General features: G+C 41.0%; 1 protein-coding gene across 5 annotated transcripts in view; it reads right to left on the reverse strand.

Annotated features, from left to right (window-relative positions):
• XDH (xanthine dehydrogenase) overlaps positions 1-12,463 on the reverse strand; it is a 71,827-nt gene that overhangs the window by 3,225 nt on the left and 56,139 nt on the right. For all 5 annotated transcript variants that reach the window (XM_068675916.1, XM_068675915.1, XM_068675914.1 and 2 more), the window contains 13 exons: positions 11,685-11,818; positions 11,157-11,244; positions 10,458-10,544; positions 8,854-9,045; positions 8,204-8,349; positions 7,547-7,628; positions 6,822-6,917; positions 6,238-6,366; positions 5,130-5,204; positions 4,155-4,207; positions 3,620-3,734; positions 2,846-2,911; positions 969-1,157 (listed from right to left, as the gene is read on the reverse strand). In XM_068675916.1, the coding sequence (XP_068532017.1) occupies positions 969-1,157; positions 2,846-2,911; positions 3,620-3,734; positions 4,155-4,207; positions 5,130-5,204; positions 6,238-6,366; positions 6,822-6,917; positions 7,547-7,628; positions 8,204-8,349; positions 8,854-9,045; positions 10,458-10,544; positions 11,157-11,244; positions 11,685-11,818 (1,452 nt within the window). The remainder of the gene's footprint in view (positions 1-968; positions 1,158-2,845; positions 2,912-3,619; positions 3,735-4,154; positions 4,208-5,129; positions 5,205-6,237; positions 6,367-6,821; positions 6,918-7,546; positions 7,629-8,203; positions 8,350-8,853; positions 9,046-10,457; positions 10,545-11,156; positions 11,245-11,684; positions 11,819-12,463) is intronic.

The raw sequence follows: 12,463 nt of genomic DNA on the forward strand, positions 1-12,463 counted from the left end.
TAAGAAGATTCAGTGGCAAAGTATATGCTTTCAAACATAGCAAGGCTGCTATAAAGGAAAGCAGGTACTAACCCTTTCCCATATCCCTTTGGGTGATAATAAAACTTCAGCAAAGGGCATTCAGATAAGGCAGTGGTGAGTTGTCTAGGCAGAGTGCATGATACCCCATCACTGGAGGTCCTTGAAAACCAACACGGATTACACACATACTTTCTAATACAGCACACTGAGATCCATGCCGAGACCCTTTTTTCTCAATTCTGACACCAGCAGCCAAGTTCTCCTCTTTGATGAAGATGTTTTTGTGGATAGAGGGGAACGAGACAAAGAATGGAAGCTGGCAAGATGCACACAGGTCATAATGATGCTGGGTGGCCTTTCTAAATGCTCCACTGAACCATAAGTAAAGCAAACTCTTTCATACTGTATATGCAGACATGACTAGCTGCAGGCATCAGTATTGATTGCAATGGAAACAGCTGAAGATGTGGATTAATAATGAACCTTTAAGGGTGAAATGCTGCTGTGAAACAGCAAAGGAAGCAAGATGTGAAAATTCAGACACAAGATCTTGGTACATCACACCTGGGGAAATGGTACTACTGGAAATGTCATTCACAGTGGTGGTTCTGCTGCCAGGGAAAGGTAATCAGGGCCTTGGGAGATGACAGCAAGGGTGTGGGCATGCAGGGGAAGGCTTGCAGCCTCTGTTAGAGGAGAGCTTCTAGCACAGCAAAGTTGTTTCAGTTCTTTCTACTGGACAATCAGGGATGCAATGTGCAGATTACTTCTGGTCCTCTGTACAATAAACAGCAGTGTACATGTTTCTGGTAAGGAACAGAAAAGCATCCTGACCCAAGAGTAAAGCCAGCATAAGAAAATCAACTATTCTGACACACACCATTACTTTACCACACATTTACAGAAGTCTAGAGCAGTAAGAGGCCTGCAAGATCTTGCAAGCATACCTTGGATGAATAAACTGCTTTGCTGTTTGGACAGTCACGGAGAAGTGACACATAGAATTCTGTTGGGATGTCTCCAAACGCAGGGATTTTGTACGCTCCAGGCCCTCGTGTGTACAAGTTCCCTTCTGGGGAATAGCGTAACTCCTCCATGGTGAAGAGCCCAAGTCCTTGGACAAACGCTCCTTCTATCTACAAAAACATCCAAACAAGGTTACATTCTTTTTTCATTGTTGTTGTTGAACAAACAGTGACAATTTCAGCCAGAGTTTCCAGCCCTCCATTCCTAGCTAAATACCTATTTTTTGTCTCTAAACCCTTGTCCCTTCTGCTGAGTGGTTTGGCACCTTTATGCAACTTCTGTGTTCCCAATATAGATATGACTGCATCTTCCTGGCAGATGAAGCAATCTATCTATACAGCAAGCACATATACTGTAAATGCAGGACAGGATATTTTTGATGAAACAAGGGGAAAAAAATCAATACCAAAATATTGATTCCTTCACAGGCAGATAAGCACCGAATGAATTGTACTTGCTGATAATTCAAAGAAGATCAAAAGGACTGAAATAAACTTATCTGAAAACAAACTATTTTATGTTTGCTATTTCAGTACGAATGCTTTCCTGAGTACTGCATATTCTCTGGTTGCCAGTACAGACCCATGCAATAACACTCCCATATCCATTCAACTCTTAAAGGCTTCTTTGCATAACTTTTCTACTCTAAATTTTAGGAGAAAAAGAAAAAAAAGAAGGAAAGCAGCTATGAGAGGAGGATGCGCTCAAACAGCCCTATATAAGGAAGCTCTGTTCTCTGCATCCACTGAGAGATCTGACAAACAGACTACTCTAAAGATTCAGCACAAACATTCCTTAGCCCAGCTCCATGTGCTCGCAATCCTGCAGCCATACAACTTTTGTCCCCAGGGTTCTCTGCAGTGATACATGGAACGACACAAGAAACTCATGTCTTTGACAGGTTCCACATAGCCCATATCTTTATTCCCAGCCCCAATCTAATATGCTGAGAAGACAGAAAAGCCCCATTTCCCCCTGGCCACTTCCAAAAAAAAAAAAGTCTCTCCGAAAACATGATGCTTTCAATGCACCTTGTGTTCTGGAAATAAATCCTGCAGCAGCACCACTGAGTTGCACTATACTGACACCTAGAGTTAGCAAGGCAGCATTGCCTGGGTAAACAGGTGCAAATATCTAGATCGACCTCTCGGTATATCAGACAACCTTATTTTTATTACCTTTACTTGCTGGGTAGTTTCATTGTGATTATTACTGTACAAAATACAAAAGTACATTTGTACCTGCCTGAAAATTTGCAAGCTAAGTAATTCGTCCAACTTCTTATTGAGATCCCTGCACAGCACTAGCTGGAGAACAGAAACAACTGCCCCAACTCTTGATTCAAAGAACTTTCACTTAATTAAATGGGAATTGACATTGACAGATCCGAGTATAGAAATAGGGTGTGGTATTTATCCTAGACATGCCACATAGCAGAAGCTGGCCCTGGGATGAGGTTATTCCATTGTATTAATATTCTCTGGATTAATTTCTTAGGTGAGGTATACATTGAAAAGCATTGGTGTAGTGGTAACTGGTGAATACGCTGTAGTCTTTATATCCAATACTACTACTAATAAAAAGGTATTTCCCTACAAAATTATGTGCCTATTGCATTGTTAACTGTGGGTCAAACTTTCATAACCATCTTAAAATGCATCTCTGGATATCCAGTTTAAGTTTAAAACATTCTGCTTGCAAATGTACAAGCTGGAGTGGGATAATGCTTCATCTAGAAAAGCCTGAGGGTAATATGATCACTTTAACACAGTGAAATTAGTGACACACTTTCACTTACCTGTCCTATATCTATGGCTGGGTTGAGACTGGTGCCAACATCCATGACAATGTCTGTGCGAACGTTCTAAAAGACAGAAATAAAGAATAAATCGGCACAGACATTGAAACTGGCACACCATGGTTTTATACGAGGAGGCGTAAGATATCCACCACTATCCACACTTGGCCATTGTTCAACAATCCATGTCAAGCTCAATTCTTCATACTATCTTTTGAAGGGAGTTCATCTCTAAAGTAAAACCAAGGAATTCACTGCAGTTTTCCCTAAAGATCCATCAGACCCAATCTGCATTAATTAAAACTGCCAGTGTCAGTGCTCTGTACCTAAGCATAGCCAATTAGGCCAAATGCTAATGAATCGTCTTCTCTCCCACCCAACCCCCTCTTCTCGTGAGTACTCCCTCCCTCTTTCACCCTCTCGTCTTTCACCCTTAAAAGATCCCAGTGTTAGTTTTAATGATTAACTCAATTCTCGTACGTTGCTGTTCCTTTGTGCTAACACAGCACTGATATCTCTTACATAAGCAAATCCAATAACTTTTGCAATCATTCATTAAGCCTCCTAGTATCCCCGCAGGTCAGATAATTCTCAATTTATTATACTTTATGGACTGTTGCACTGTGGACCACAGGAGTTAAGAAATCCAGTGAAGGTCATGCTGGACCAATGACTGAGCTAGGAACAGGCTGACACCCACTATTTGTTCTAATTCCCTCTGAACGTTTCTTATACGTAAACAAAAAAAGGCTATTTCACTGATGATCCCCTCACCTTGTGGTCACCTGTCAGGCAATCTATCTCAACCTCGGAGCATGCAACGCCATAACTGAAGTAGCAGAATGGTTTCCCTTCATTCTTCTCAAAATCGTAGCCAAGGTCAGGAATTCTTGACACAAAAGAAAAACAAAACCAGATTTCATTCCAAAATTAAAATCTTTATTCACTTGTGTTTTACCTCCTCCATCAAACCCATGCTGAAATGAAAAGCGTAAACAACTATAAATAGAAATCTCCTGAAGCTGCCCTGTATTCACAAACCTTATTGAAACTATTTTAGCTATTTTCCAATGGATCTCAGATATAAGGGTGAGTATTATGGACTCATTGCCATAAATCCAGTAGCAAATCCTTTGCTTTTTGAATGCAGTTGAACATTTCTTGAAGGTCATTTGCAATGATTCTAGGCAGCAAAGGGCATACAGCCCTGGGTTGGAACAGTGACAGAGGGATTAGGGCTGTAAATCCTCCCAGAATCTCCCTGGATGCAACTAAGAACTGTGTCTCTGTAGTGTGAATATTCACTCACCTATAAAACCCCGTGGCTGACAGGCTAACACAGTCCTCATAGGCGGTTTTAATCTGCCAAAGAGAATAAGAAATTGAAAACAATAGTAGTCCAACCAGTGCCTGGAAAAACAGCTACCCCAAATACATCATTCCCAAATGCACTTCAAGGAGAGCACAAACAGGTGTCCAATGACAGACAGCTGTGACACTACGCAGCACCAACACTGCCAAGGGAAACATCATCTTGCTTCCCCAGATAGCCTCGTCAGCAGCTACCAAGGTATAGCAGCAGAGGTGTAAGACTTACTTGTCTCTCAGCAACAGATTAGTCTTTGAAGCTCAGAGACAAAAGTTAAACTATCAGTCTCCTTGACTTCGCTGAGGCCAGGAGAAATCCTGTCCTGACATCCAAATCACAAAATTGAAGCTCCTCCTTTGAAGAGGAGATTCTATTGAAATAAAATCTTAAAGCTTGCTATTGAAAATAGTTTTAGAGTGTTACAGCACACCAATCTCTTGTTATTGAGGTTACAGAGTTATTTAGGTTATAAGTTATTTATAGGTTTTATAGGTATATTTTATAGGTTATTTATAATTATTTAAATCACAGCCAAGAAGCACTACAGGAGGTGGCTGGTAACTCAAAGTCATCTTTGTCACAGAATCCCATCATTACAAATTAGGTTTCTTCCTGTCAGGGACTGGAACCTGACTACATAGATATACGTAAACACTCAAAACTTATTTGGTAAAGTTTGTCATGGGCAGGCCCCAGGATCTGGGGAAATCTCTGTATTAAAGTCACAGCTGATGTTTTGGGAATGAACCCTTGCCAGCTTTGATTACTTCCCTTGCCAGGCTTCTGCTTTGCTGTTCTTCCTCAAATCTTTTCTAGTGAGATGCAGACCAGGAGGATAACTTGTACACAGGGCTTGTCAGTGCAAACAACCTGTGACAATGCCCACCTGTCCCATGACATATACAGACAGCTTACCCAGTCTTCCCAGGATCCTTTGGGATTAGACTGTTTGATTGGATCAAGTCGTTTTAAGATGGTCTGACATGCATTCTAAAAACAAATAACGAAAAGCAGTATTAGAAGATTTGAAAAGTCAGCCTATAGTATTAAGAGTGTAATACCAGTCTCAAAGAACCTTCTGTTTAAATCAATATTGCCTCCAGGACTTTGGCATATCATAAAATGGATCAAAGTTCACTAACAGAAGGCTTGCTGCGTAGGAGAAATGTTGACTGAATAGGATTTTAAAACAGATCGTCTCTGCTGATAGCAGAAGAGAATCCCAAATACAGCACAGAACTTGCCGGACCATGACGCATAACATCACAAGTCCATTTGTTTATGAAGCAACTTTACCTGCACCAAGTCATAGTGGGACACATTGCCATATGCAGCAAGATGATGCAATAACACTGAAAAAATATTCTTGCCAAAATTCAGCTTATTGAATCAAGCTGTGAAGAGCCCAACCTACCAAATCAAACCACGAATATTTATATATATATATTTTTTTTACTTCTGAGATTATCCATCCTCTTTTCTTCAAACACAAGACTGACCAAGACTAAATTCCTCTTTTCAATGGAAGCGTCACACACCCTGCAAATAGATGCACTGGTAGCTCCACACCATGTCAGGGACAATCATAACCATGCCACTGCCACAGAAGGCTATTTGCTCCAAGTGTTTAACACTTAGAGGTATTTGGTTCTAGACCACAGCCCACAAACAACCTGCAAGTACTACCTGTAGCATAATATATTGCTATAGATAAGGTCTCATTAATTACTAAGAAGCTAGCCATTTAAACAGATGCTTTGTTCTGTTTTTGAGTAATCACAGAAACAGTATTATATTACTACAAAAAGTCTGAAAGAGAGTTAAATAAAAATTGAAAAAAAATTATGGTCATTCATTATCTAACACCCCCAGTAGTTATAGCAGTAATTAGGAGGTATCCTTTGCCTGCAAGTCCCTTTTGAATGTTATATTTTCCTTAAGCTATAGATAAATATGTATCAACTTTTCATCTTCTGGAGTCCCAGCTCATGACCCAACTGTTTAAATAACTTGGTTTCAGTACATGGACAGCCATTCCGTTGATGTCTGCGCTGACAGATGCAGCTGTTGGAGAGGTATTTGGGACAGTATTTGTGCTGGTCTCACTGATGTAAATTTTGGAGGTGGGGATTCCCAGTGACCTGCTAGCAACCTGCAGAACAAAGGAAAACAATTCGTAAGTGGCTTTTAGGAGGGCATGATCATTCACTGCCTACACTGCTAGGGTCCACATTGCAGCCTTCACCCTCTTTCAGTACTAAATCTCATCTTTCTTGGGGTATCAGTCGACTCGGTGCTTGAGAGCTAGCCAGAAAATTAAGTTTGCGCTTCACAGACACTGTCCAAGTAAATACATATACACTTTTGCCAATCCATAAGCTGTATTATCTACAATAAGAAGAGCTAAAATTATGAGGATTCGAGTTCTTCTGCTCAGCTGTAACAATACTCTGGAAACCTAGCGCTGCTGCTGAAGGAATTAGTCATGATTTATTACCCTACACATGCCTACAAAAGAGGTGTCAGGATGTCTGAGGCAATGCTATAAAATGAGTATAATTTAGCTGAAAATATTTCTCATGCGGTTAAGTCCAAATTCATTATTACCTGGATCATTTTGGTGTGAAGTCCTTGACCCATCTCAGTCCCACCATGTGTAACTAACACAGAGCCATCTGTATATACATGGACCAGAGCTCCAGCCTATAAAAGGGAATATCATTCCAAGTTTATTCCAAGTGTCATCATAAATGAAGTAGTGAAGTGCTTGGCAGAGTCCAGTTAAAAATTACAGAGAGAATGAATTTGGAACTAGACCAGCGTTGTTCTTTCGAGTAACTAAAGCCACTAGTTTAAACCTGGGGTGAATTTGGTTTAGTGTCACCAGCTCAACAGAAATTCCAGTGACATGGCAAACTTCAGCCAGTATTTTCACCTGAGAAGACAGGTGAAGTAACCCAAACCTCTCCTGTAAAACAGAGATACACTGTGCACTTGAATTTGTCAACACCACTGACAGTCCATCAAATCAGGTTAAACATATGAATGACAGTGACCATATTTCAATGTCACAGTATTTCCACTACTGAGGAAGAGAGAACACGAAAGGAAATTAATACAGTAAAAACATAGCTGCATCGTGGTGTTTTTTTTTGGACTGTACAAATTGTAACTGTTGTGTTGCTCATTTTGGTTCAAAAATTTTGTGCTTTTTCTTAACTAATTTAACCACTTCTCTGAAAAGCTCTGGTTAAGTACAACGGGAGTGGGGTCTGGGAAAGACATCATAAACCTATCTCCTCTACTTGAAAATATGAATGACCCTTACGGACCTGGTTCAGAAATGGGACAGTGAAGCTGATGCCAAATTTGGTAGGAATAATGCACATTCCTCTTTTCTTCCAGCGATTCTGCCTGCAAGGAAAGAATATTTTTTGTATAGTCATGAAGCTTTCATTTAAATTTGGTGCTGTATCACTCTGACAGATTGGGTATCAAAGCAGAATTTAAATACATGAATGTAACACAGTCGGAGTTAATCAGTAATTTTTAAGAGAGAATGGCTTTGTTTATGGGTACAGGAAGAAATCTGAATTGAAGATGGCCTCCTAGGCATTAGAGAAGCATTTGTATCGACTGTTAGCTACCTAGTTATAAATACAAGCCAATTAAGAAAGACAGTGCAAAGCCTACACAAATTGCCTTGACAGCCATATTAAAAGTCAAGCAAAGCCTAGATTCTACAGACATCTCTCCTCTGCTACATTTCCCTTACAAAACCATGTCATGCTAGGCCTTATCTAAACCACCACACCACTGATAAAGGTTATTTCACACAATGGGCCTGTAGGAATTTCAAAAAGAGGAATTTTTAGAAGTCATTCTGCAAATACATAGACTAACTTCACATCACTCAAGTTGCTAAGAGAATACCAGAAGTTAGAAGGCAACAGGTACACCCAGTAACACCACAGCTGCAGAACACCTACTTGTTGAATTCTTCAATTAGTTTCTTCCTGGCATGAAAGCTAGAGCTTGATAAACACTCATCCCAGCATCTCCGTAGAGTAAATCCCTCCAGCTTTTGGTTAAAATGAGTGAGGTCTCCTTCGTTATAAAGATTGAGCTTCCGTACCTTCCCAAAGAAAGAGACATATAAAGGATGCGTCAAGTTTAATGTTTCAAACTAGGTCCTTTTAATGGATGTCATCAAAAGAACATTGGTTCCTAGTTTTTCCTCCTCTGCTTGCTCTACAGAGCAGTAGAATTAACAGGTACAAGTATGTTTACAGGAAAATGGAACGTAAGACATTAAGGCTGGGAACTTTCAAGAGAAAGTGTTAGCATATTGTTAATCTTATTAAGGTGCTTAGTACCTTTAGGCTTTTTCTGAATACCTACTGTTAAAACAGGTATTACACAATTGAGGCTACTTAGGGAATATAAGGAAGCAGAACATACTAGAAGGAAGAACCAAGCTATAATGTGACTATCAAAGAGAAAACCTGAGATTCTGCTAAGGACGCAGCAAAAAATGAAGCAAAAAATTCTTATGCTTCATAATTTTCTGTGGTTTTATCCAGTTCTCAGAGCTTGTTCAAAGGCAGCACTGCCCTGAAATGTGTCAGTGGATCTGTACCTCCTCAGGTGGTAGGCCACACTTCTGAGCAATATCACTCATCCAGCACTCAGCAACCATCATTCCTTGGGGGCCTCCAAAGCCACGGAAGGCTGTGTTGGAAGACAAGTTGGTCTTGCAGACAGTGCCCATGCTGCTAACATTGGGGATGTTGTAGGAGTTATCCAGATGAAACAGGGCTCTATCCATAACCTGGTGAAGAGAAGGGACAGGGATATATACATTTTACATGAATTACATGTCAGACTTTTGATCACCTGCCAAGGACAGCCTGGAAAGGTGCAAAGCAATAAAAGAATCATTTTCTCTTGCATCCCACAGGTCTGCAGTTAACATGAATGAGCACTGAGGTGCAGCCAGTACTCCTTCCTGTTTGTATTGGAGTGTCAAGCAGTATCCTCATCTTCCTGACAGAAAGGAAGATAAGCACACTTCTCTCTTAACATTTAGGGTCCTGGAACAGATTGAGCTTCAAAGTTATTTGTTGGCCTTGGGCTCTTGCTGGGACAAACTGTTACTAAATGCCATTACCCGCCTGGAAGCTCAAGAATCTTCTTTTAAATATACAGAGTAATTTGTTCCTGGAAAAGACGTATTGCTGATGTCAACTGACTCAGCAGCTGGGCTACGGGAGTAGTAAGGGCAAATAAATATTTTCAGTAACTACATCTAAACCACAAGATTTCAGATCTTTGTCCACTAATTGTCCAAACTGAGAAAGGGCCAGATCTTCTTTCTGCCTTTTGTTCCCAGCAGCAGGGAGGAGATTATGCACATCTCAAATCTATCTCAACTTGGAGCACTTCCCAGTTTCCTAATTCAAACAGTCAGACAACGCATGTGTATGTGCTCCCAGCCACGCCCACAGTTTATGCGAAGACAAATGCCTGACATTCCTCTCTGTACAGCACCAAGCATATTGCTAGTGTCAAACGTGGCTCTAGTACTTGCAGCCCTCTCTCGCTGATTCATTTTTGCAGAAAATTTTCAAAGACTCAGCAGACTGGGGAAGAAGAACTAAAGTGAGCATGATTGACACTAGGCTAATGGGTTGGACACACGCAACAGAAAAATAAAATTTTCTACTGAACAGTGCAAAAATTCTTGAAAACGAACTCTGAAATCAGGCCCAACCTTGTCCTTATTGCTTCTGAACTCCAATGCTGAGCTTCTGTTAGCTTTGGTCACTCCTTAACAAACTTGTTGATTTAGGCAGCCTGCCCTGATCAGGCTATTGACTTTGGCATTTCTTATTCCAAGAAACTAGCTTTCCCCAAAGCTGGGGGAGTATTAGCCATCTTGTACTGTGTAGTAAGTTTTCCATCACAGTCTTCTGTAAGGCAAAGCAAACCCCCTTGACCCTTTTGCCCTATCCAAGTTACTATGGCATCAATAAAAACTGTTTGGCACGTGTCAAGACAAGTAGGTTGGCTCAGACAGAAGTTGTAGAAGCTACAACACTCATCAGAATCTGCTTACAATCATGTCAGCGTGGAGGATGTATAAACACTGCTGTAGGTAAGTTCTCTTAAATTGAAGAAAAAGGTTACGCAGGGAAATGTGTCTTCTACATAGTTAACTATCAGAAAACTTCTCTTACTTACACCATAAGAGAGGTCTGCAGAGTTGCCCCCGTTGCTGTAGTATGACACCTCCAGACTCTTCACTTTCCCGTTTTTCATGAAACCAACCTGTCAAGAGAATATTGTCAGTAACGTCTACTCTATAAAATGTGGTTTTGTACTTCCTTCCAAAAACTGAATGGACTTTATGCAGACAAAACAGTAATTACTGAGGAACCTTCCCAGTAAAGAGTGTTTGTATGCATCTTGCTCCAGAAAACTCTTCTGAAAATAAAGGCGAATTGTCACAGCCACACATTAACACACAATAACCTTAACAGATCTTTTGCCTTGAAAAATAAAAGCACTTGGACTGAATAAGGAATGGAAGGAGAAAGTTAAGACAATTAGGAGTGCAATACTGTAAACCAATTGGGAGCCATCTAAGATCAATGTGATTGTCCGCAAGGGGAAGATTCTTTGTTGGAAGAAGAGGTCACACAGAGGTCATGAGAGGGGAACCATCCAAACCAAAAGTACTGCTACAGGAAGCAGAACTTTTCAGGAAGCAAAAGGACTTTAACAGAAAGAATGCCGTGACTGGGCTGACAGATCCATTTGCTGCAGGGAACATCAGCGGTGAAACAACCGGAGCAGTAAGTTTATTGCTATATCTTACTGCTCTCTGATGTTTCAAATGACACCAAAAAAAACACGCATTCATTTCATACGTATGCATACCTTGTACCTTCCGAGGAAGGGATGCCTCCCACCACTTATAAGCATGTCCTCATCTCGATCCAGCATGCATCTTACTGGGCGTCCAGTTCTGTTAAAGGATACATTTATCAGGCAAACCCTGAATTGCAGGGTACAGTTCCTATGGAGACATACTCAAATCTTTTCAGAGTCTTTTCAGGGTGGCAATGGCTATCTGCATTAGGGATAAATTGCCTAGATTGTGTATCTTGCTGTGTGTACGCATAAAAAGTACACATATATATATGTAACACAAGAACAGAAAAGTCCCCCCCCCCTTTCCTGTTAAAAGCTGACATTCTTGAATAAGCTTAGTCCTTTTGAACAGGTTCATTTTCTTCCAGCTCAGAGACCATTATACGCCTCCTTTAGGAAATCTCGGGTTTGCTACAAGATATACAGTAAAAAGCCATGAAGAGTCTGCTCCAGTGCAGATTGTGCTCCAAAAAGAGGCAGCCTAGACCAGGTGAAGTGAAAGGAGAAAGTCCTATTCCCCACACAGAAACTTACTTGAAGGCTGCCACAGACACTGCAGTTGTCAAAATGGTACTTCTAGTCTCTTTTCCTCCAAATCCTCCTCCCATTCTTTTCACTCGAACCACAATCCTATTTGATGGGACTCCCAGTGCACTAGCAACAAACTCCTGAAGAAAAACAGGACAGCAGAGCATGTATGGAACTGCCCCGGTGTTAAGAACCAGACACAAACACGTTGCCTTTTGCAGCCATTGTAATAGTGGAAATACTGTTACTGCTCCAGGTCCTATCAGTCCTGCAATCAACTTGGTTGCAATTGGAACCCATAAGCCCATCATTTCATCTCTGAGGTGGGATAGCATATAGTCCTTCAGTAAACAGCAGATTTAGAAAGACTTGCAGCAGATGAGGTTACCAAGATACGGGTCTCATTTAGCACATTTAACATCTGTACCACTCTGTCCATTCTCCTCACTAAGTTAGGGGGCTTTGGGATAGTCTTGGTGAGTCAGTCTGTAAACAGGACAAAGACACCTCATAGTACCTGTAGCCTATCCCACAAAATGGCAGAGTTGGTCTGTATTGGCACCACCTCCCTTTCTGACACGTCATCCAACAACCAGGCTTCACCATCAAGGGTTAAGCATGTAATCCCTGGTAAGAGAGAGGTGCTGCCAAGAGAAATCTCTTACCTGGAAGTGGATTCAGGACACCAATACAATGGATGTGAACTTTGATCCTACACCCACCTCTAAGCCTAAGTGCCTTTTTTCCCCCCACACACACAAACAAGGCAAGCTAGGACTAACTGC

The sequence above is a fragment of the Anas acuta genome, chromosome 3 (assembly GCF_963932015.1).
Source record: "Anas acuta chromosome 3, bAnaAcu1.1, whole genome shotgun sequence".
Taxonomy (NCBI): Eukaryota; Metazoa; Chordata; class Aves; order Anseriformes; family Anatidae; genus Anas; species Anas acuta.